General features: G+C 33.3%; 2 protein-coding genes and 1 long non-coding RNA gene across 4 annotated transcripts; 2 read left to right on the forward strand and 1 right to left on the reverse strand.

Moving 5' to 3' along the window:
* Positions 1-8,217: 8,217 nt before the first annotated feature.
* On the forward strand, positions 8,218-17,889 carry LOC114287727 (transcription factor BHLH42-like). Of its 2 annotated transcripts, XM_028231175.2 has the most exons (10): positions 8,218-9,049; positions 9,470-9,724; positions 10,783-10,879; positions 10,992-11,006; positions 11,117-11,173; positions 12,876-13,440; positions 14,886-15,847; positions 16,908-16,981; positions 17,428-17,633; positions 17,727-17,889. In XM_028231175.2, the coding sequence occupies exons 1-10, from the start codon at positions 8,946-8,948 to the stop codon at positions 17,765-17,767; spliced, it is 2,376 nt and encodes a 791-aa protein (XP_028086976.2). In that variant the 5' UTR covers positions 8,218-8,945; the 3' UTR covers positions 17,768-17,889. The 2 variants fall into 2 exon arrangements, with proteins under 2 accessions (XP_028086976.2, XP_082761534.1); XM_082905408.1 differs by lacking the exons at positions 10,783-10,879; positions 10,992-11,006; positions 11,117-11,173 and having other exon boundaries at positions 8,390-9,049; positions 9,470-9,539; positions 17,727-17,857.
* Positions 10,163-10,525, reverse strand: LOC145807385 (uncharacterized). Its single transcript, XR_014350429.1, has 3 exons — positions 10,459-10,525; positions 10,332-10,346; positions 10,163-10,221 (listed from the first exon to the last, which is right to left on the reverse strand). It is a non-coding gene; the product is annotated as an uncharacterized LOC145807385 (long non-coding RNA).
* LOC114287746 (putative GPI-anchored protein At5g19250) lies at positions 17,728-21,894 on the forward strand. Its single transcript, XM_028231194.2, has 3 exons — positions 17,728-17,866; positions 19,467-19,776; positions 21,293-21,894. The coding sequence occupies exons 2-3, from the start codon at positions 19,692-19,694 to the stop codon at positions 21,802-21,804; spliced, it is 597 nt and encodes a 198-aa protein (XP_028086995.2). The 5' UTR covers positions 17,728-17,866; positions 19,467-19,691; the 3' UTR covers positions 21,805-21,894.
* The last annotated feature ends 14 nt before the right edge of the window (positions 21,895-21,908 follow it).

A 21,908-nucleotide genomic window follows, 5' to 3' on the forward strand; every position in this document is an offset into this window, starting at 1 on the left:
ACAAAGCTGCAAAAAAACATTGGGTGGTTTACCGAATGGATGATCAGGTAGTGGACTACTTGGTGAAAATTACCCAATTTGCCAAATAGAAGATATATTGGGTGGTCGACTGAGTGGATAACCAGGTGGTCGACCACTTGATAAAATTTATCCAATTTTGCCATATGAAAAAGATATTTTCTCTAAAATAAATAATAAAATAATGTATAACTTGTGAAAAGTACATTCTTACATCAATCAATGTATCGTAGCAATATCAAAATTGGTTTTACAATAACTAGCTTGATACAAGAGTGTTTTTGGACCTTGTCTAAACTAATAGGTTGATACTGATGTTTTAAAAATAATTTTAAAATTTTATATAATATTCACATTTATAATATTATATCAAATTTTTGATATATTTTTTAAAAACATTCGACCATTGCTACAAACTAAACTATCAATTATTTTATTAATGTGGAACCTACATATATGCGAATAGTTAGTAAAATAATTAATAATTTAATTTCTATTTCTATTAGGTAAATTATAAATACAACTCCTGAGGTTTAATTAAAGTATAAATTGCCCCATGTGGTTTTAGAAAATACATTTCATTCCTGAAGTTTTTAATTTCATAACAAATGAGCTCTTTTATTAATAAATCATCAATTAACAGTTTTTAATGATATTAGAAATATATTTCAATTAATAATTTAGGTAATTTTATTATTGTATAGGAGAGTAATTACGAATTTCATTTTTTTTAGTTAATTCTGTTAAATAAAAAATTCTAACAATGAGATATTTTTAATTTTTCAAATCATATGGGGCAATCTGTATTTTAAGTAAATATCAAGAGATGTATTTATAATTTACACTTTTTAGTAATTTAAATAGTACAATTTGTAATTTTTAGGAGCAATTACATTGCACTCGTACTTTCAAAAATTCACTCCTAATTAAGGAAAAATTTTATGACTTTGTACTTTAACATATGTGAATTTTATCATTAATTTGAAAATATTTTTGTAAATTTACATTTAATTGATATTTTTCCTAATTTCAATAGTATAGTTTTGAGAGAATTATGTTGGAAAAAATGGTTTTTTTGGTGACTTTAATTTACTATTAAAGTGTGGTGACTTTAATTAAATATTAAAGTAGGTCCCAACCATTTATTGTGTTGGGTCCAAGTGGGTCAAAAACCATTGAGAATTGAATGAGAAATTACCCCATGAAGTTAACTTCATGAAAGAGTTAATGGGGTTTGTAACTTCTGCCTTTATTGCAGAGTTTAATAGTGCATTAATGGGGTTTGTAACTCCTGTCTTTATTGTAGAGGTTAATGGTGCATTAGCGACCTGCCATAAAGGGTGGAGACTTCTCCTCTCTCCCCTATACATGTATAAATTAAGACACTCCTGTCAAGTCTCATATACAGAAATTGTTTCTTCCATTCTTTAGTCAGTTTGCCAGAAAGTTCCTACTGTGAGAGAGTGCTGCCACTGTTTTTGTTCGCTAAGCTAGACAGATAGTACTTCTGCCGTAGTTGGTTTTTGACCGTCGTAACCTGAGAGACAGACGCCGGGATTCCTCAAGCACTCGACCCGTGAGACGGCGAAATCTGTTTTAAGGAAACTGCTACCGTGCAGGCTTCGGTTTGGTTTCTTTACCATTTTATTGTTTTGTGTATTTTTGTTGAAATTTAGTTGTAATTATCAGCATATGTTCTTGGTATATATTTTTGATTTCTTCATAAATCTATTTAATTAATTTCACAATTTGAACAAGAAGTTTAAAACAGATTTATTTATGTATTTTTTATGAAATTGATCGAATAGATTTATATAGACAATTAGGTTAGCTTTGTATAATGTTACAAGGAACTATTACAAAATTGCTCAATATTTCAATGATTGTAAATTATGCAATGTTATTCTCTAATTGCTTAGTTTAATTAGAATGCTCTATCATAATTTGCATACTTAATTATATTAGTACGATCTTATTTTATACGTATGGTTCATCATTCTCCAACCATGTTTCGCATGAATTTTAAGATTATAAAATATAATTTCTGGATGTTGCAAGTTTTGACATGTTATTTAGTTTCTAACTTTTAGTTTTCTTACATGATTTAATCTTTAGAATTTTTTCCATGTTAATTGCTAAATGGTTATTGGTTTCTAACAATTATTTATAATTCTTGCCTATTAATTTTAGTTTAATGTATTTGGAGTTATAGAGGTTTTATGAATTGTGTACATGATTAATTTGAATTAATTGGGTGCATTAATCTGAATTATTTAATTGGGTGCATTAATCTAAATTATTTAATTGGGTGCATTAACTTTGAATTTAATTTATTTATTTGGAGTTATTAGTTTAAAATGGTTTCAATTATTTATTATATTTATTTTTTGCTTAGTTTATTTGTTTGTATTTTGTTGTGGTTTGTTACTAACTTTCTTTGTCGGAATACTTATGCGAAAAGGAATGAAAAACAAATACAAAACCAAATAAATAGTATTTGGGATGTAAAAATAAAAATGTTTGGGCTACTAACTTTTGTGTTGAATAGGAATACCTAAGCGTGGAAAGGCTTTTGGACTAAATAGAATCCTTATGGATTGGCTATTTTTTTTAAATGTTTGAAGCATATTTTGCTTGAGATTTAGTTGGTTTGTTTACCAATTTGTAGTAGCAAGTTTTATTTGCTTGTATTATTAGAAGCATTTTATATGCATGTATTTGGTTGTAGCAATTTTTACATTGCTTGTAAGTTTGAAATTTGGTTTGGTTTTCTGTAATAGAAACCAAAGTGTTTAGCCTTGGCTAAAGAATAGTTCTTATTTGTTCAGAAATGACAACTAAGACGGATTTGGTTTCAAACCTTTGGGGTTTGAGGAAGTATCTGGGTTTAATCATTTTATTCCGAAAGGGTTGGAAAACCAAGTTTGGAGAAAATTTTTGATTATAATCTGATTATTTCCAAAGTGTTTTGATTTATAATCTGATTATTTCCAAAGTGTTGTGGTTTTGAGAAAAGAAATCAAATTTTAGCATTAGCTAAAATATCTCTTATTTTTATTCAGAAATCATTGGCTCAGTTCCAGGAGTACCGGTTAACTTTTATGAGTGGTGTAATTCTGGTAGCAAATTTTATTTGCTTGGGAATTGGTTTGTTATAACCTGATTTATCCCCAAGAAATTGTTTCCCATGAACTAGGAGTTAACATGCTCTTGAGAGTTTTGTCAAAAGGTTAACTTGGTTTTAAGTGTAACCATTGTGACCCCTCCAGTCTTCCTGGGAACATTTCTAACCATGCTCGATTCTAGGTTAAATGGTGAGACTAGTTTTGAATTAAATTTCCATCTGAGGGATTTTCTAATGGTTAATTTTAATTTCTGGAATCACAGAAGTGAAATTCTGTTGTGATGTTTCAGAAATGGCTTCAAAATGTGACAAACAGAAATGTTGTTCCACCTAATAGAAAGAAAGGAGGGAGTACCTTCTCAGTAAAGGCCAATGTCATTGAGCATGGCAAATCTGCAATGAAGAGGAAGAAGCCCCTCCATGAACAAGGGCTCTATGCTGGGGCCAAGGGGTGGTGTTGCAAAGAAGCTGGCATACAAGTCGCGGGAACTTGGTTATCGGTTCTTTGGGAAGTGCTACAACTGTGGTAGCAAGGGGTTTTAGTTTTATTAGGGCTATACACCATATCTGCTCCGAGAAGGAGCTATTTACAACTTTTGAACCGGTTACAAATGGTAAGAAGTTGTTTATGGGAAACTCTACTACCTCATTTGTTGAGGGAAATGTGGTCCTAAAGTTAACCTCAGGAAAAGAGCTAACCTTGAATGAAGTCCTGTATGTTCCGGACATTCGTTAGAATCTTGTTTCAAGGTCTCTTCTCAGTAAACATGTTTTTCGCATGGTTTTTTTGAGTCCGACGAGGTCTTTCTGACGAAACACAAGTGTGAAACTTGTGTTGAAGCGAAGTGGACAAGATCCCGTATGAGTTATGGAAGGCGTTAAGCGTTCTTGTAAATTCTTACAAATATGGGGGTGTCTTGCTATTGTGGCGATTCCTACACCCTAATAGGTTATGATAGGCCCGAAATCCGTAGATTGTATATTCATTGGTTATGCACATAATAATAGTGTATATCGATTTCTTGTATATAAGTCTGAATGCATGTTTTTTCGAACCTAAGAAGGGGTTCCGAAGTTTTGGAGCAATTTGGTGAGCTTGCTAGTGATGATGATCATTTTGATGATCAAGTTGAGAATCAAGGTGATGATCAGCCTAGAAGGAGTAAAAGGGCTAGGATGTCCAAGTCTTTTGATCCAGACTTCTTGACTTATATGGTTGAGAACGAACCTCAAACTTTCCATGAAGCTGCGACTTCTCCTGAGAGTCCTTTATGGAAAGAAGCGATCAAAAGTGAGATTGACTCCATCTTACAGAACCACACCTGGGAGTTGGTAGATTTACCTCTAGGTTACAAGCCTTTAGGCTGCAAATGGATTTTTAAAAGAAAGATGAAGGCCGATGGGTCTTTTGACAAGTATAAGGCGAGGCTCGTTATCAAATGGTACAGGCAATCTGGATAACTTTGATACATACTCACCTGTAACTAGGATAACATCAATTCGCATGGTGATTGCGTTAGCAGCTTTGCGCAATCTGGAGATATACTAGATGGATATAAAGACAACTTTCTTAAATGGGGATTTGAATGAAGAAATCTATATGGAGCAACCTATAGGGTTTTCAGCTCCAGGGCAAAGCAAGAAAGTCTGTAAACTTGTCAAAGCAAGCGCCTAAACAATGGCATGAGAAGTTTGACAACATAATGTTGTCAAATGGGTTTAGAATCAACGAATGTGACAAGTGTGTTTATGTCAAAAACACTGACAGAGGTTATGTCATTTCGTGTCTATATGTTGATGATATGCTCATTATAGGTAGTAATGATGAAATGATCAAAACTACCAAGAAGTTGTTAAACTCTAAGTTTGACATGAAAGATGTGGGCATTGTAGATGTTATTCTGGGAATTAAGATTACCAGAATATCTGGCGAAATTGTACTTTCTCAGTCTCATTATGTTGATAAGATACTTGAGAAGTTTAGTGGATCAGATACGAGTGTGTCATCGACACCTGTAGACTTAAGTCTACATTTTACCAAGAATAATAAAAAAAAGTGTCTCTCAATTAGAATATTCTCGGGTAATTGGAAGTTTAATGTATCTGATGAGTTGTACTAGGCCGGATATAGCTTACTCAGTTACCAGGCTTAGTAGATACACAAGTAATCCCGATACTTCTCATTGGAAAGGCATTGTGCGGGTGTTAATGTATTTACGCTACACTCAGGATTATGGGTTGCATTATACTCGATATCCAGCGGTGCTAGAAGGCTATGGTGACGCGATTTGGATATCAGATATAAAAGATTCAAAGTCCACTAGTGGATTTGTGTTCATTCTTGGTGGGGCTGCCGTGTCTTGGAAATCTTCCAAGCAAACGTGTATATCTAGATCAACGATGGAATCAGAGTTTATTACTTTGGATAAAGCAACGGAAGAAGCTGAATGACTTCGCCATTTCATTGAAGATATTCCACGTTGGTCTAAACCTGTGCTAGCTATTTGTATTCATTGTGATAGTCAATCTGCAATTAGTAGGGCACAGTGTAATATGTATAATGGAAAGTCTAGACATATCCGTCGTAGACATAATTCCATACGACAACTACTCTTGAATGGAGTTGTCTCTATAGACTATGTAAAGTCTAAGGACAACATTGCGGATCCGCTAACTAAAGGGTTAAATTGAGTGTTAGTCAAAACGTCGTCAAAAGGAATAAGGTTAAGGCCTTTGGAAGTTACCGGAATGGAAACCCAACCTAGTTGACTGGAGATCCTAAGATCTAGGTTCAATGGGACAGCCTAATTATGTGTAACGGTGGTATGTCACTGAGGAGTTTAAACCTCCAACCATTCCTTCTATCAGTGATACCTGCAAGTGTAGAGGTTAAGCTGAGCTTTTAATGACTCTTGTATGTTAAGCTGTTGAGCTAAGTATAGCAGGATACTAAAGTAGAGTCACCTATACGAGTTTGAAGTGGGGCCGCTTCTAGAAGAATTGGGCAGGCCAAGTTTCTTTGAAACCACTCGCTGAACCAGGCTAGTGCCCAAGGCCATACAGGGCACATCAGTGAGAACAGAATGGTGGAAGGAGTAATTCCCTTGTGAGATCTATTGTCTCAGTTTACATAAACGGCAGAGCAGTTCAAGATGTTATATTCACTGGTCAGCCAGTAAACTCGATAGGTTTTCACTGGGAGAGGTTCAAAGCCAAAAGCTACCTTGTCTGATGTCGGGGTTAGTTCGTTGTACTCTCTCTCTCCGAGTCATTATTGTTGAAAGATGTCCGTTTGTTGAGTCATTCGGTCAATTTTTATTCATGTGGAGAATTGTTGGAAAAAATGGTTTTTTTGGTGACTTTAATTTAATATTAAAGTGTTGTGACTTTAATTAAATATTAAAGTGGGTCTCAACCATTTATTGTGTTGGGTCTAAGTGCGCCAAAAACCATTGAGAATTGAATGAGAAATTGCCCCATAAGTTAGCTTCATGAAAGAGTTAATGGGGTTTGTAACTTTTGCCTTTATTGCAGAGTTTAATAGTGCATTAATGGGGTTTGTAACTCCTGCCTTTATTACAGAGTTTAATAGTGCATTAATGAGGTTTGTAACGCCTACCTTTATTGTAGAGGTTAATGGTGCATTAGTGACCAGCCATAAAGGCTGGAGGCTTCTCCTCTCTCTCCTATACATATATAAATTAAGACCCTCCTGTCAAGTCTTATATACAGAAATTGTTTTTTCCATTCTTTAGTCAGTTTGCCAGAAAGTTCCTACTGTGAGAGAGTGTTGCCATTGTTTTTGTTCGCTAAGCTAGACAGAGAGTGCTTCTGCCGTAGCTGGTTTTTGACCGTCGTATCCTGGAAGACAGACGCCGGGATTCCTCAAGCACTTGACCCGTGAGGCGGCGAAATCTGTTTTAAGGAAACTGCTACCGTGCAGGCTTCGGTTTGGTTTCTTTATCATTTTATTGTTTTGTGTATTTCTATTGAAATTTAGTTGTAATTATCAGCATATGCTCTTGGTATATATTTTTGATTTCTTCATAAATCTATTTAATTAATTTCATAATTTGAACAACAAATTATTGGCAAGCCCATTCCTAAATTATTTTTTTAGGGTTATTCCAGTTTTATTGTTTTATAAATTAATTATTATTTTTCTTTTAAAATATAATAATAATTTCACAGTATATCTGTATTTAAGGATAAAAATTCTTGTAGTTCAAAATTTGGACTATCGAACGCTGTTTGGACTTATGAAGCTTATCACAAGTCCAATTTCAATAATTTAAATAATTTATTTTATCAGACACTTCTTATATTTCATTTAAAAAAAAATTAAGTTAATCTGATAATTATAATTTATTTAATTTATTATTTTTGTCATCGAAAAAATAAATAACAATTATATTTTCAAAAATAAATTATTAATTTTTTTGATAAAAAATATAATAAATTAAATAGATTACTATTATCAAATCCAATTAATTTTTATAAATGTAATATATAAAATATTTAATAAAATAAATTAGAATAAAACTCGTAATAAACCTACGGTCCAAAAAACACATTCCCGTCCAGGTTTTTGACCAAGGAATCCAGCTCGGTAATGTTAGAGACGTTAATGCTGTGTTTAATTAGAGGATTTGACCAAAAATAATAATAATAATAATAATAATAATAATAAATAAAATAAATAAAAAGTGTATAAAATTAAATAAAATATAAATATATTTTATTTATTTATTTTTTCAAATTTTTCTTCAAATCTTCTAATTAAACATAGCGTAAAAGTTTTATTAAATTTTTTATCGAATTTTTTATATAAGTGTGGGACTTACACCATGTGAGTTTCATGTGTATCCTATATTTATACGAGACATTTAATAAAAATTTTGATAAAATTTTTAAGATCTTTAATATTTTTGTTCAATAAAGAATCTAATAAGAAATGCTATAGATCTCAAAAATTTTAATACATATCTCACATGGGTACGAGATACATATACGAGTCTCATGTGAATTCTATACTATATAAGATAACTTCTAACATTTTTGTAATTTAATCCCACAGTATGAACACACGTGACGGCCTGAGTGGGAGAGAGAAAGGGTACACACAACTAACAAAATGCGACGGCGCACAAGATTGGAACACCCCAACATGAAACTGTCTGGTAAACCAACCAGTCAAAACACCCTGTCCTCTCTTCTTTTCCTTACATTTTTCACTCCCAACTGTATATCCTCCTCCTTCCCCCTCAAACCCTAACTACTCTTTCTCTCTCTCTCTCTCTCTCTCTCTCTCTCTTAAATTATACTACACAGCTGATCCCAAAGCTAACAACCCTTCTTCGATCATTTCTCTCTAATTACTACAATCTCTCTCGAACCTCTAAACATCCCCTCATCTCCTCCTCCTCTCCCTCCTCAAAGTCATCATCATCATATCTACCTTTTACTCTTCCTTCTCACCTGCAAGTCCTGCTTCACCCAGTACACCTTCTCTTCTCTTCTCTCATCTCCTCAAAGTCATCTACCTTTATTCTCTCTCTCTCTCTCTCCCCCTCTAACTCTTTAGTTGATTAAAGGATTTAATTTTTGCCTCACATGTTACTACTCCATTTGATGTTGTCCATTCGCATATATTCCATCTCTGCAAAAGATACTCCTTTTTTCGTTTCCAACTTCTTTGGAATTCTTTAATTTTTTAATTACAAAAAAATTCGACAGAAATAAGAATTGTTCGGAGAAGATCAAGGAAATTCCGGTGGTGGTGACGGCTAGCTTGGAGGCACAAATGGCCGCTCCACCTAGTACCCGGCTGCAAAGTATGTTACAGACGGCGGTGCAAACTGTTCAATGGACATATAGTCTCTTCTGGCAGTTGTGCCCTCAGCAAGGGTACGTAATTTGGAATAAGATTCTCTACAATATTATTCTAGTAATAATTTTAATAATTTTGTAATAATCAAAATTATTACTAGAATGATTGTGTTTTGGATTAAAATCACCTAATTAAACTACCATTGTAAGATTATTGTAAGAAGAATTATTACACAGAATCCATAGTCCACCTAATTATTGGGGTATAATTTTTCACTTCAAGATCAACTATCAAGAATTCAAGATCAACATAATTGTTCACTTCTACTATGAACATAGAGACCAAACACAAAATTAAACACATAATACATATAAAATTTCACAGAATTTATTAGTGGGACCTACTTCTGAAATTTTGTATCCGATTCTATTACCGGTTTCTATGTTGCTAGATTTGTTGATAATTGTTTTGTTTGCATGGGTTTCATGGTGGCATAGGATCTTAGTATGGGGAGATGGGTACTACAATGGAGCAATCAAGACTAGGAAGACAGTACAGCCAATGGAGGTGAGTGCCGAGGAGGCGTCGCTCCAAAGAAGCCAGCAGTTGAGAGAGCTCTACGATTCACTCTCTGCCGGAGAGTCAAACCAGCAAACACGGCGGCCTTGTGCTGCCTTGTCACCGGAGGACTTGACGGAGTCCGAATGGTTCTACCTAATGTGTGTCTCCTTCTCTTTCCCTCCTGGTGTTGGGTAAGTGTTATTGCCAATTTAGCATGCTTTCTTTTGATTTAACAACAATATGTGAAATGTATAAATCAAATTTAAAACCAAACACAATAAATATTATTCCATCAGAATTTTGCAAAAGAATGATCTCATAATATTATTTGTGTACATCTTAATGTCTATTTGTTCTTTTTTTATATCACTATTCTTTAAAAAAAAAAAAAAATGTATAAAATTTATGACCATTCTTAAATATTTGTCAGGAGATTTTGTGATAAATAATAGAGTGATGCTTGAGACCACTAATTAGTGTTACGATTAATGATGTGGCAGTGGGTCTCACTTATTGTCATAGTGTGTGATGTGCCTTTTTTTTTATTATTTTTCACTTCACTAGTGGTGGATTTAGAGCTCATTATTTAAAGCTCTAAATCATTTTTGTAAATAATAATAATAATAATTACCTTCTCAGTTGTGCCAAGTTCAACAACACCATCTAATAGAGGAATGCATACTACAGTCTGCAACATGATTAGCAAAATCACTTTCTTAATCAGAAACACAGACAGCATAAAAACACATACTTTCACAGAAGTACAAAACTATTAATGAAATGCTTGACAGAAATTACCTGAACCCGAGCACTCTGGTGCGACCGCATGGAAATTCAGGAAACATAAGAGAAGAAACCAACTAATTAAAAAAAATATTACTATCACATAATTTCAATAAATTTTCCACATTTTGGTTATAGCCACCTTGGCGAGAATAGCTCTAGAAAAAACTTTGCTACCAACCTCGTTCGCCCCAATAAGCCACAAGAGTATCTAACAAGTTGTTTTTTTTTTTTGTTTTTTTTTTATAATTATGCTAGGGTTTTTTAAACATACTGAAAATGTTTCCTCAATGTTTCACTTAAAAATTTTCATTATAGTTTCGTCTCTATTACTGAAATTTTATTATATTTCATTTAGAAACATGATTTACAAACATAGTTTTTAATAGCAAGTGAGGGTTTTTGTTTGAAATGAAAGTACAAAAATTATGAAATATGAACACCATTTATCTGCTGTGATGTGTAGTTTACCGGGAAAAGCTTATGCGAAGAGGCAACACGTGTGGCTTACTGGGGCGAACGAGGTTGATAGCAAAGTTTTTTCTAGAGCTATTCTCGCCAAGGTAGCTATAACCAAAACGTGGAAAATTTATTGAAATTATGTGATAGTAATATTTTTTTTAATTAGTTGGTTTCTTCTCTTATGTTTCCTGGATTTCCATGTGGTCGCACCAGAGTGCTCGGGTTCAGGTAATTTCTGTCAACCATTTCATTGATAGTTTTGTACTTCTGTGAAAGTATGTGTTTTTATGCTGTCTGTGTTTCTGATTAAGAAAGTGATTTTGCTAATCATGTTGCAGACTGTAGTATGCATTCCTCTATTAGATGGTGTTGTTGAACTTGGCACAACTGAGAAGGTAATTATTATTATTATTTACAAAAATGATTTAGAGCTTTAAATAATGAGCTCTAAATCCACCACTAGTGAAGTGAAAAATTAAAAAAAAAGGCACAGCACACACTGTGACAATAGGTGAGACCCACTGTCACATCATTAATCGTAACACTAATTAGTGGTCTCAAGCATTACTCTATTATTTATCACAAAACCTCCTGACAAATATTTAAGAATGGTCATAAATTTTATACATTTTTTTTTTTTTTAAAGAATAGTGATATAAAAAAAGAACAAATAGACATTAAGATGTACACAAATAATATTATGAGATCATTCTTTTGCAAAATTCTGATGGAATAATATTTATTGTGTTTGGTTTTAAATTTGATTTATACATTTCACAAATTGTTGTTAAATCAAAAGAAAGCATGCTAAATTGGCAATAACACTTACCCAACACCAGGAGGGAAAGAGAAGGAGACACACATTAGGTAGAACCATTCGGACTCCGTCAAGTCCTCCGGTGACAAGGCAGCACAAGGCCGCCGTGTTTGCTGGTTTGACTCTCCGGCAGAGAGTGAATCGTAGAGCTCTCTCAACTGCTGGCTTCTTTGGTTTTAAATTTTTGAATTCAATTTTTTAGAAATTGAGTCTTTTGTTTTTCGTATTTTTTATTTTTAGTGAATATTTTTAAAATTTTAAGCAATTGTTTTTACATTTTTAGATGCACCTTATTTAGATGTATCTAAATAATAAAATATTTGTGAAAAATATTTTAAAAAATTAATAAATACACAAAAATACAAAAAAAAATGTGCTGAATTTTCGTTTTTTTTTTTTTTTGTATTTAGTGAATTTCTTTAAGATTTTTTTCACAAATATTATACTTTTTAAGGAGATTTATGTTAAGTGTGTCTAAAAATTAAAAAAATCAGTGAAAACAAAAAGTACGAAAAACAAAAAATAAATTTTTTTAAAAAGTGAATTTTAAAAATAAAAACCAAACAAAGTGCTTTCGTTTTTAAAACAATTATTCAATTTTATAAGCCTTTTCATTTGAAATGAATGAATGTAAATTTGTCACGTTATTCTATCCGATTTTATTTAAAACAAATTTTAAGTTTGTATTAATTACTCATTTAATAATACATGTCTTGGTTTCTTTTTAAATATGACAAACCAGACAAATAGTAAATGAGCCTGTACTATGCACATATCATGATTTGAAGCAAAAAAATCATTTATATCTATGTGAAATTTTACTGTATACACTCTTTAAAAAATTGTATATTATGGTCATGTTTGTTTGGGTGGACTGAATTAGCATTTCTATGACTAATAATTCTGGGATTACGAATCCGTTAGATTATGTATCCTATCTTAACTAAAAGTCAAGTTTAAAATAATTAGTCCGTACTTCAATTGTTTAACCAAAAATCGAATTAATAATTTTATTAGACTATTAGTCCAATCTCAAGCTCATGTCCACCCAAACAAACATGGCCTATAGGTATTTTATAATTAAAAAAATGATATAATTTTTTATTTTTTAAGTCATAATTAAAAAAAATAAAAATTATAATTAAACATTATATGAGACATAAGAGGTGTGTATATCATAATCTTTCCCTATGACTATAGAATAATATTAGATAATATGAATCGACATTCCACATTGATAATCTAGTAATACAATAGCCTAAACCTATGTGGCATTTCAGGTTCAAGAAGACATAGGATTCGTACAACACGTGAAGAGTTTTTTCGTGGATCACCACACTCCCCAGCCTCCAAAGCCGGCTCTCTCCGAGCACTCCACTTCTAACCCCGCCACCTCATCTGATCACGCACGTTTCCACTCCCCTCCATTGCCAGCCGCCATGTACGCAGCGGTTGATCCTCCAGCGATTGCCAACCAAATTGACGAGGAGGAAGAAGAAGAGGAAGAGGAGGAGGAGGAAGAAGAAGAAGGCGAGTCGGACTCGGAAGCTGGCACGGAGGCTCAGAACCCTCTCGTTCTCCCTCAGGGTGTAGCTGTGGCTCATCATGCAGCTGCCGAGCCAAGCGAGCTTATGCAGCTGGAAATGTCTGAGGATATCAGGCTTGGCTCCCCTGACGACGGCTCGAATAACTTGGACTCGGAATTTCAGTTGCTAGCCGCAAGCCAAGCCGGAAACCCGGCTGATCAACATCGCCGAGCTGACTCGTATAGGGCTGAGTCGATTCGGAGGTGGCCCGTGTTGCAGGATCCCTTGAGTAGTAGTCTTCAAGCTCAACCACCTTCAGGTGCGATGATAATTTTTGATTTAATGATTAACCAAAACCAATCATAGTGGGGTGTTGTAAATGGGACCTACAATTGTGGGTCCCTTATGTCCACGTGTAAGTGGGGGGAGAGTAGTGATCATCAGACACAGATGCTCTGCATGTGTCTGTCAAAGTTGACCTTTCCGACCAATGCAGGGTGTCTATCCAAATCCATGCAAAACATTTGCTAGGCACACGCTAGAATCTAGCACTACTAGATACGCCTCAACTAATCTCAGCTGTTGATCAGTGGAATCAAATATGCTAATTTTATAACCCAAAAAAAAATTAAAAATATATAATTATTTTTTATTATTCTAATTTTTGTTAAAATATTTTATAAATAATTCAAATTACCAAAGTCAATTCTAAAATATACTCATTAAATCCGAACACTCTCTCAAATTGAGTGGTTAATTTCAAAGAATTCAATCCCAACTTACAAATACCACAGTGTATTTGGTCTCAGTTTTCTAAATTCAATTTTTTATTTTTCGTGTTTTTTTATTTTTAATAAATATTTTTAAATTTTAAGTAATTTTTTTAGTTTTTTAAATGTACCTTACTTAAATGTATCTAAATAGTAATATTTGTAAAAAAAAAAAATTTAAAAAATTAATAAATACACAAAAATATGAAAAAATGTATTGAATTTTTATATTTTTTGATATTTTAAAATATTTTTTTTCACAAATATTATAATCCTTTCTAAGTGTATTTATGTAAGTGTGTCTGAAAATTTAAAAACTTGCTTAAAATATTTAAAAAAATTTGTGAAAAAATATAAAAAATAAAATTTTATGAAAAGTGAATTTTGAAAATTGGAAACAGACATGGTGATTATTGTTTTTTAAAAAAAAAAATTGGGTAAAACAATTATTTTCACATTATTAATCTTTGATTAAAAATGTCTGACCAAATTAATTATCTTGAGTTAATTTTATGCCATCAAATGCAATATTAATTTATCTTAAAAATTATTTAATTTAATCCCTCATACGTGCATCAAAACTCTCATTTAAAAATTGATTAATTTAATTAATTTCTTACAAAATATATAAAAATAATAAAAATAATGATATGACAATTTGAAATCCCAAATGGGGGGAACTTCAGTTGAAAAATAGTCTCATCTTTATTAGTACAACGCTGATTGAGGGCCCGAGACTTCGGGGCTCGAATGCCCCCGAAAGTCCATTTTAGGTAAAAAAAAAAAAAAAAAAAAAAGGAAAAAAGAAAGAAAAAAAAAAACAGTTTCCAAAATTGGAAATTAGGGGTATTAGGGGCAATTTTTTTAGGGCCACCAATCATTTTCCTTATTAGTAATAGTAGAGTTTCTTTCTTCCTTTTTTTTCTTTCTAAATATTATATTATTAGTAATATTATTGCTTGATTGTCTCTATATATTTTCAAATTTTGGTCAGGAGGACCTGCATTGGAGGAATTGAATCAAGAGGACACGCACTACTCTCAAACAGTCTCCACCATTCTCCAACACCAATCAAGCCGGTGGTCAGAGTCCTCCTCTTCCGCCACCGGCTACCTCATGTACTCCTCTGAATCAGCATTCTCCAAGTGGATGCTCCGTCCCTCCGACCACCAACACCACCACCACGTTGCCGCCGTAGACGGCACCTCCCAGTGGCTCCTCAAATACATCCTCCTCAGCGTCCCCTTCCTCCACACCAAATGCCGCGACGAGAATTCCCCCAAATCTCGCGACGCCGCCGACCCCGCCTCCCGATTCCGCAAAGGAACGCCGCAGGACGAGCTCTCCGCCAACCACGTCCTCGCCGAGCGCCGCCGCAGAGAGAAGCTCAACGAGCGCTTCATCATTCTCAGATCTCTGGTCCCCTTCGTCACCAAAATGGATAAGGCTTCGATTTTGGGGGACACCATCGAGTACGTGAAGCAATTGCGGAAAAAAATTCAAGATCTCGAGGCTAGGGCACGCCAGAACGAGAACGATCAACGGTCCAGATCATCTTCGGACCCACAGAGAACGAGTAGCTTGAGCTTGAAGGAGCAGAGGAGTGGGAGTGGGGTCACCGCTTTGACGGATCGGACTCGGGTCGGGTCGGATAAAAGGAAGCTGAGGATTGTGGAGGGGACTTCCGGTGCCAAGCTGAAGGCAGTGGATTCTCCTCCGCCGGCGGAGCTTCCGCCCCCGCCGCCGCCTCCACCGCCGCCGCAGCCGGTGGAGGGAGTGACGATGCAGGTACAGGTGTCGATAATAGAGAGTGATGCGTTGGTGGAGTTGCAGTGTCCGCATAGGGAAGGGTTGTTGTTGGATGTGATGGTGGTGCTCCGGGAGCTTCGGGTGGAGGTCACGGCTGTGCAGTCGTCGTTGACTAATGGGGTCTTTGTTGCTGAGATGAGGGCCAAGGTATTATCTTTTTCATCTGGACCGTTCATCTAATAATCAAATACTAGTATGCTAACTGACATTTCGATCAAAAAGTGTCAGTAATACTGGGCTATCGCACGTTTGATTGATAGGTGGTCATGATTATGGGCTTAAGGCCCATTACTGAGATATGAGCCCGTTTTTGTTTGGGCTCCATCAATAGGCCAAAATACACAAATTAACAACCTTTCTGCCTCTTTTTGGGCCTAGACTGTTGTAGCCCAATTCATAGGTGTCAATGAAAATATTTCGTGTTAATGGAGTCATGTAAAAACTAAAAAACTTATATTTTGACTTAAAATTACTTATCTATTTTGGCATCTAGGTTAAAAGGCAGCTTTTTTAACTTTTTTATTTTTATTTTTTTAGGTTTCATTATTTCTTTAACTTTTTTTTACACGTTTTTTTAACAAAAATCAATTTTTTTTAAAAAAAAAATTTTTAAATCAACCTTTTAACCTACTCAAGTACTTTTTTTTTAAAAAAAATTATTTATTAAAACTAAATAATTTGTAACCGCAGCCAAATAGTATTATCTATTTATTATTTTTCATTCATGTGTTTTTTTTTCATGACATGGGATAATCAAAACATAAAACTTTCTTCAAGTTTTTGTTTTTATTTTTATTTTTTGACCCTGAAATTTTCTATTCTTCCATTCCCTACAAATAGACTCAAACCCACATATATGCATTATCCAAATTACTATGCACTTGCCTACACTATCTCTCCGAAAGCTAATACCATTAATTAGATGACATTCACTCTTCATTTTTCTTAATTTGATTGTTTTTATGTTGATTTTGTTTTTTAAAAAAAAAAAATTAAGTTGTGTATTCACTGATATTTTTCCTATTCTGTATTTTTAACTTGAATAATTCAATAAAATTGCCAGTATAATGCAGTTAAATTGCCAGTTTGAAACTACTAAAGCTTCCAAACAATTCATTAGTTTTAAATTCTTAGTCGGTTAAATTCCTAGTCATCAATTTATGCTAGTATGGTAATTGTGTTTAGCTCTGTTCAATGACATCTACAGGTGAAGGAAAATGTAAATGGGAAGAAACCAAGTATTGTGGAAGTAAAGAGGGCAATTCACCAAATCATACCCCAGTACTAATGAGACTCTCTCTCTCTCTCTCTCTCTCTCTCTCTGTGGTTATAGTATGTTGTTGCTCACCAATTAATGATCTGACGGAGCAGTAATTATGTTGTTAATAAGATAAATTTAAGAAGGCATTCTTAAATGTAATCTTGTAGAATTTATGCCACAACTAAAAACTAATTATCTACCAAGCAAAGCAATATATATAAATTTGTTTCCTCTTATTGTTAAATTGATTGAATCTTAACTGTGGCAGAGTTATTGAATGAGACCGAAGGTCAAAAAAATACTTTAAATTCAATAAACATAACTATTAAAATATTAAAGTGTTGTTGGAAACATACTATTTTAATAATTTTTTATTTTTTATGAAAAGATTGTTGTTCATCTTGTGAAATTAAATAAATAGATTTATGAAGAAATATTGCTAATAATTACAACTAAATTTCAACAGAAATACACAAAACAATAAAAGGGTAAAGAGACGAAACCGAAGCCTGCACGGAAGAAGTTTCCTTAAAACAGATTTCGCCGCCTCACTGGTCGAGTGCTTGAGGAATCCCAGCGTCTGTCTCCCAGAATACGACGGTCAAAACCAGCTACGGCAGAAGCACTATCTGTCTAGCTTAGCGAACACAACAGTGGCAGCACTCTCTCATTGTAGGAACTTTCAAGCAAACTGACTTGTGAAATGGAAGTAAAAATTTCTGTGTTTGAGACTTGACAGGAGGGTCTCAATTTATACATGTATAGGGGAGAGAGGAAGAGCCTCCAGCCTTTATGGCTGTTCATAATGCACCATTAACCTCTGCAATAAAGGCAGGAGTTACAAAACCCATTAATGCAGAAGTTACAAACTTCATTACTTTTTTCCATGAAGCTAACTTCATGAGGTAATTTCTCATTCAAATCTCAATGGTTTTTGGCCATTCTGTCTGTGGTGTAAAGATCTCAATGCAAAGTATCTAGACCCACTTGGACCCAACACAATAGATGGTTACGACCCACTTTAATCTTTAATTAAAGTCACTAAAAAACCATTTTTTCCAACAAAGATGTACAAAAAAATAAAAAGAGTAATGTGACAATTTATAGTGAATTTTTAAATTTTTGACTAAAATACTTAGTCTCCAAACAAGGCCTAAGTTGTGCTTAAATTTTAAATTTGTAAAAAAAAATTATTTCATTTTATTTTATTTTATTTATAAATTCAAGATCCAAACACATTTTATATTAAATAAATAAATAAGGAGAAGAAGAAGAATAAGAAATGTTTATTATTCTTTGGATTTGCTTACAACGTACAAATATTTGTCACCTTCAGTAATAAAAATTAATTAATTTCTCTTCTACGGCACTTGTGCGAGATTTCATCTGCAGTTATAAACAAATTTCCAATTTCTTTAATTAAAAAGTGAAACAACAAATATCAACAATTATGGGAGACTCGTGTCCAATTACTAGAGACAATAAAATGTCCAGAAAGGGTAAGGGTATTTTTTATATCCCTAACAAAAAGAAAAAAAAAAAAAAAAGAAAAGAAAAGAAAAAGAGAGCATAGCTGTACACATTTCTAATATCTTTTTTTTTTTTTCAAAAAAAATATTTTTAAACTATTTCACAAATTTTCCATTTTTTTTTTCACATTCATCAACATTATTAACATTTTTTTAACATGATATGTTTTATATGTAAAAATTCTGTGATGTATGATAATTCTCTATTATAAATTATTTTGGTCCGAATTTGCCTTGTGCACCACCATTCAGCTTGTTTGGTTTTAGTTTTCAGAAATTTTTTTTTAAAAATTCTACTTTTTTATTTTTCATATTGTAATGTTTCCAATGATTTTCTTTAATCTCTCAAGCAATTTTTTATTTTATTTTTAGACACACCTAACATAAATATACTTAAAATGTACAATATTTGTGAAAAAAAATTCTTTAAAAAATATACTAAATACCAAAAATACAAAAAAAAAATAAAAAATAAAAATTTAAAACATTTTTTGTATTTTTGTGTATTTATTAATTTTTTAAAATATTTTTTCATAAATATTTTACTATTTATATATATCCAAGTAAAGTGTATCTAAAAAAATATATAAAATTGCTTAAAATTTAAAAAATATTCACTAAAAATAAAAAAATACGGAAAATAAAAAATATAATTTTCAAAAAACTGAAATTAAACACATTGAATGTTATTTTTTATAAATCTATTTACAAATTAGGAGTTCCAAACAAAAAAGTCAACTCATTTTAAATATGGATAAATTCACTTTTTATCATTGTAAGTTAATTTAAATTTTATTTTGATTCTTAAGTTCATAAGTAAAAAATTTCAAATTAAAAAATGGTATGTATAAAATTTGGATTAAAATTACAAAAAAGTGTAGTTCACCCAAAAGAGAATCATACCTTCCCTCCAATTTTTGGTGAACAGTTTGTTTGATGGTGTAATTCTCTGACCATTCTGTTTTTTTGAAGGCAGAGAAACGAGAGAGTGAAATAATGGAGAAGGGTACACCAAACAAGTCGAGCACCAACTGTGAAAGCAACACAAGATCTGAAATATGTTTATATATATATTACTTTAAAGAAATTGGAATATATTCTGAGGAAGGTTCTACCATTTTTGCCCCCTCTTGTCAGTAGTATATACAAGACTATAGTTTCTGGGTCAGATTCAGACTCTGTAATTCGATTTCAATTGCAAATGGGTTTTCTTCAGAGACATCATCTTCTCCTCCTTGTCCTTGTACATTCCATTCTCTTCCTCTCTTATCGGGTCCAATCTCTAGGTAATCTCTCTCTCTCTCTCTCTCTCTGTTATATGTATGTGTGTGTGCTGTTTGTTCAATCTGGATCCCTTATATTGTTCAAGTATCAGTGAATTGGTATCTGTTTTGAGAATGGGTCTTTTTCTTGGGATAGAAATAGATATGGCAAGATCTGAGCAAAATGATATGTATGAAGGGTATGCATGATTATATACTGATTTATCTAGTATGATTTTCTTCTGGGTTTGGATTTGCATACTATGTTGCTTTGATCTTGGATCCAATCACATTTGGCAATATTTTTGAAGTCAATGAACCATGGATTGAGAAAAGCAGCGGAAACATTAGGGTTTTAGGGTTATTTGTATGACTGGAAATTGCTGAAAATGGTTGGTTCTGATTCTGATGTCTGAGACACACACACACACACACACACACACACGTGTTATCTTCTTGTTTCACAACTAATTTGAAGGCACCAAGTATAATGAATCCTTTAGGTTAGATTAGAAATGATGTTGTAGGATGAAATTTCTAGTTGTCTGTTGATCAGGAAATAATGTGTTAGCACTTAGCATTGGTAATTTCTCAGACAATTCTAATATCTTCCATTTGATGTTGTTGAATTGAATGGCCTAGATATGGCATATGAACAGATTTGTAGATTTCAGATCTGGATGTTCATTAGTGAGGGAAAGAACAAAGAAACAATCAAACTAAAGTACCTAGGTTAAACCTTTGACCAAGTGTAGTACTCTTCCTTTTACCTCATGATCTACAATCAACAGTGAGTGATTCTCGATGACTGCCTCTCAATTGACTCAAGAACATAGAGATTTTTATATAAGAACTTGAATGTTCATATGTGTAGCCTATTTGGGTCTTGTTCACTGTCTTCTATGGTAATTGATTAGATTTCCATCTTGAAACTAGCTCAGCTGAGTTACTACTAAATCATAAAACAGAGCCACAACTCTTTTCTTTAGCTTAACTGTACCTGAACCATGGTTTGCAAATGTCCTCAGAAAAGAGAGATCCATGTTCCGACATAGTGATGCACCATCTTTGCCCTCATCCATGAATCCCCAAAAGTTAACAATTCAAGCTCTTGATTCAATATTAAAAGCGGCAAAAGCACAAGACAGGAAAGCTGTTGTTTAAGGCTTTATGTTTTCCTAGGCCATCTGTTTCCCTTGAGAAAAAAGCGTAACTTGACATACATTTGCTATCAATGGCAAGAGGGTAGGTGATATACATGCTACTCTGCACATTGGCCCAAACCAATCAAACAATTTCTGCTTGCTCTAAAATGGGATTTTTTTAATTTTTTATTTATTTTTTGTACATGATACAGTGAGAGGTTTGATTTTCCCACTGACTATATCCTTTGGGCAAGAAAAATATAATTTTCTAAATGGCTTCCATTGGATGCAATGAAGCCTCCTTGAACAAAAACTCTCCATTATTCTTTGTCTATAATTTTGTACTTGGTATGATCTTCACAGTATTAATCTCTCAACAATATACTTTGCTGCAGATGAGAAGCAAAATCTGCTTCAAGGGTTGAATAGTTATCGAGCATCCTTGAACCTGAGCGCCCTCACCGAGAACAGTAATGCAGATTGTTTTGCAGATGAACTAGCGAGCCAGTTCAAGAATCAACCGTGTTCAAATACTACCGGTGCAGACACTGTTCCAGGCACTGAGCCTCAGTTATCCAACTATCCAGACCTACTTGCCAAATGCCAACTAAACATAACTGATACCAGAGATGGGGCACTAATGCCTGTTTGCGTTCCCAACCTGGATCCAAACCTCGTGCTCACAAACTATACAGAGACTCAGTACACACAGTATCTAAATGAGAGCACTTACATCGGAGCAGGGATTGGCACAAAAGGTAACTGGATGGTTGTCGTTTTAAGCACAAACACGATGGGAGGGGCATTCACCCCAGCTGTCAATGTGGCGAGTTTGTTTTTTAATGTTGGTTTGGCACAAAACTTGATGCCATTGTTGTTGGTGTTCATTCTCGTTTTGCTGAGTTGAAATTGACTACATGTCCAAAACATTAATTTTTTCCCCTGATTTCTGATTATTATATATTTGGCTGATGACTTTTCTCAGACCTTTCAAAAAGTGGTTTGAAGGTT

The sequence above is a fragment of the Camellia sinensis genome, chromosome 14 (genome assembly GCF_055761805.1).
Source record: "Camellia sinensis isolate YWXY chromosome 14, ASM5576180v1, whole genome shotgun sequence".
NCBI lineage: Eukaryota > Viridiplantae > Streptophyta > Magnoliopsida > Ericales > Theaceae > Camellia > Camellia sinensis.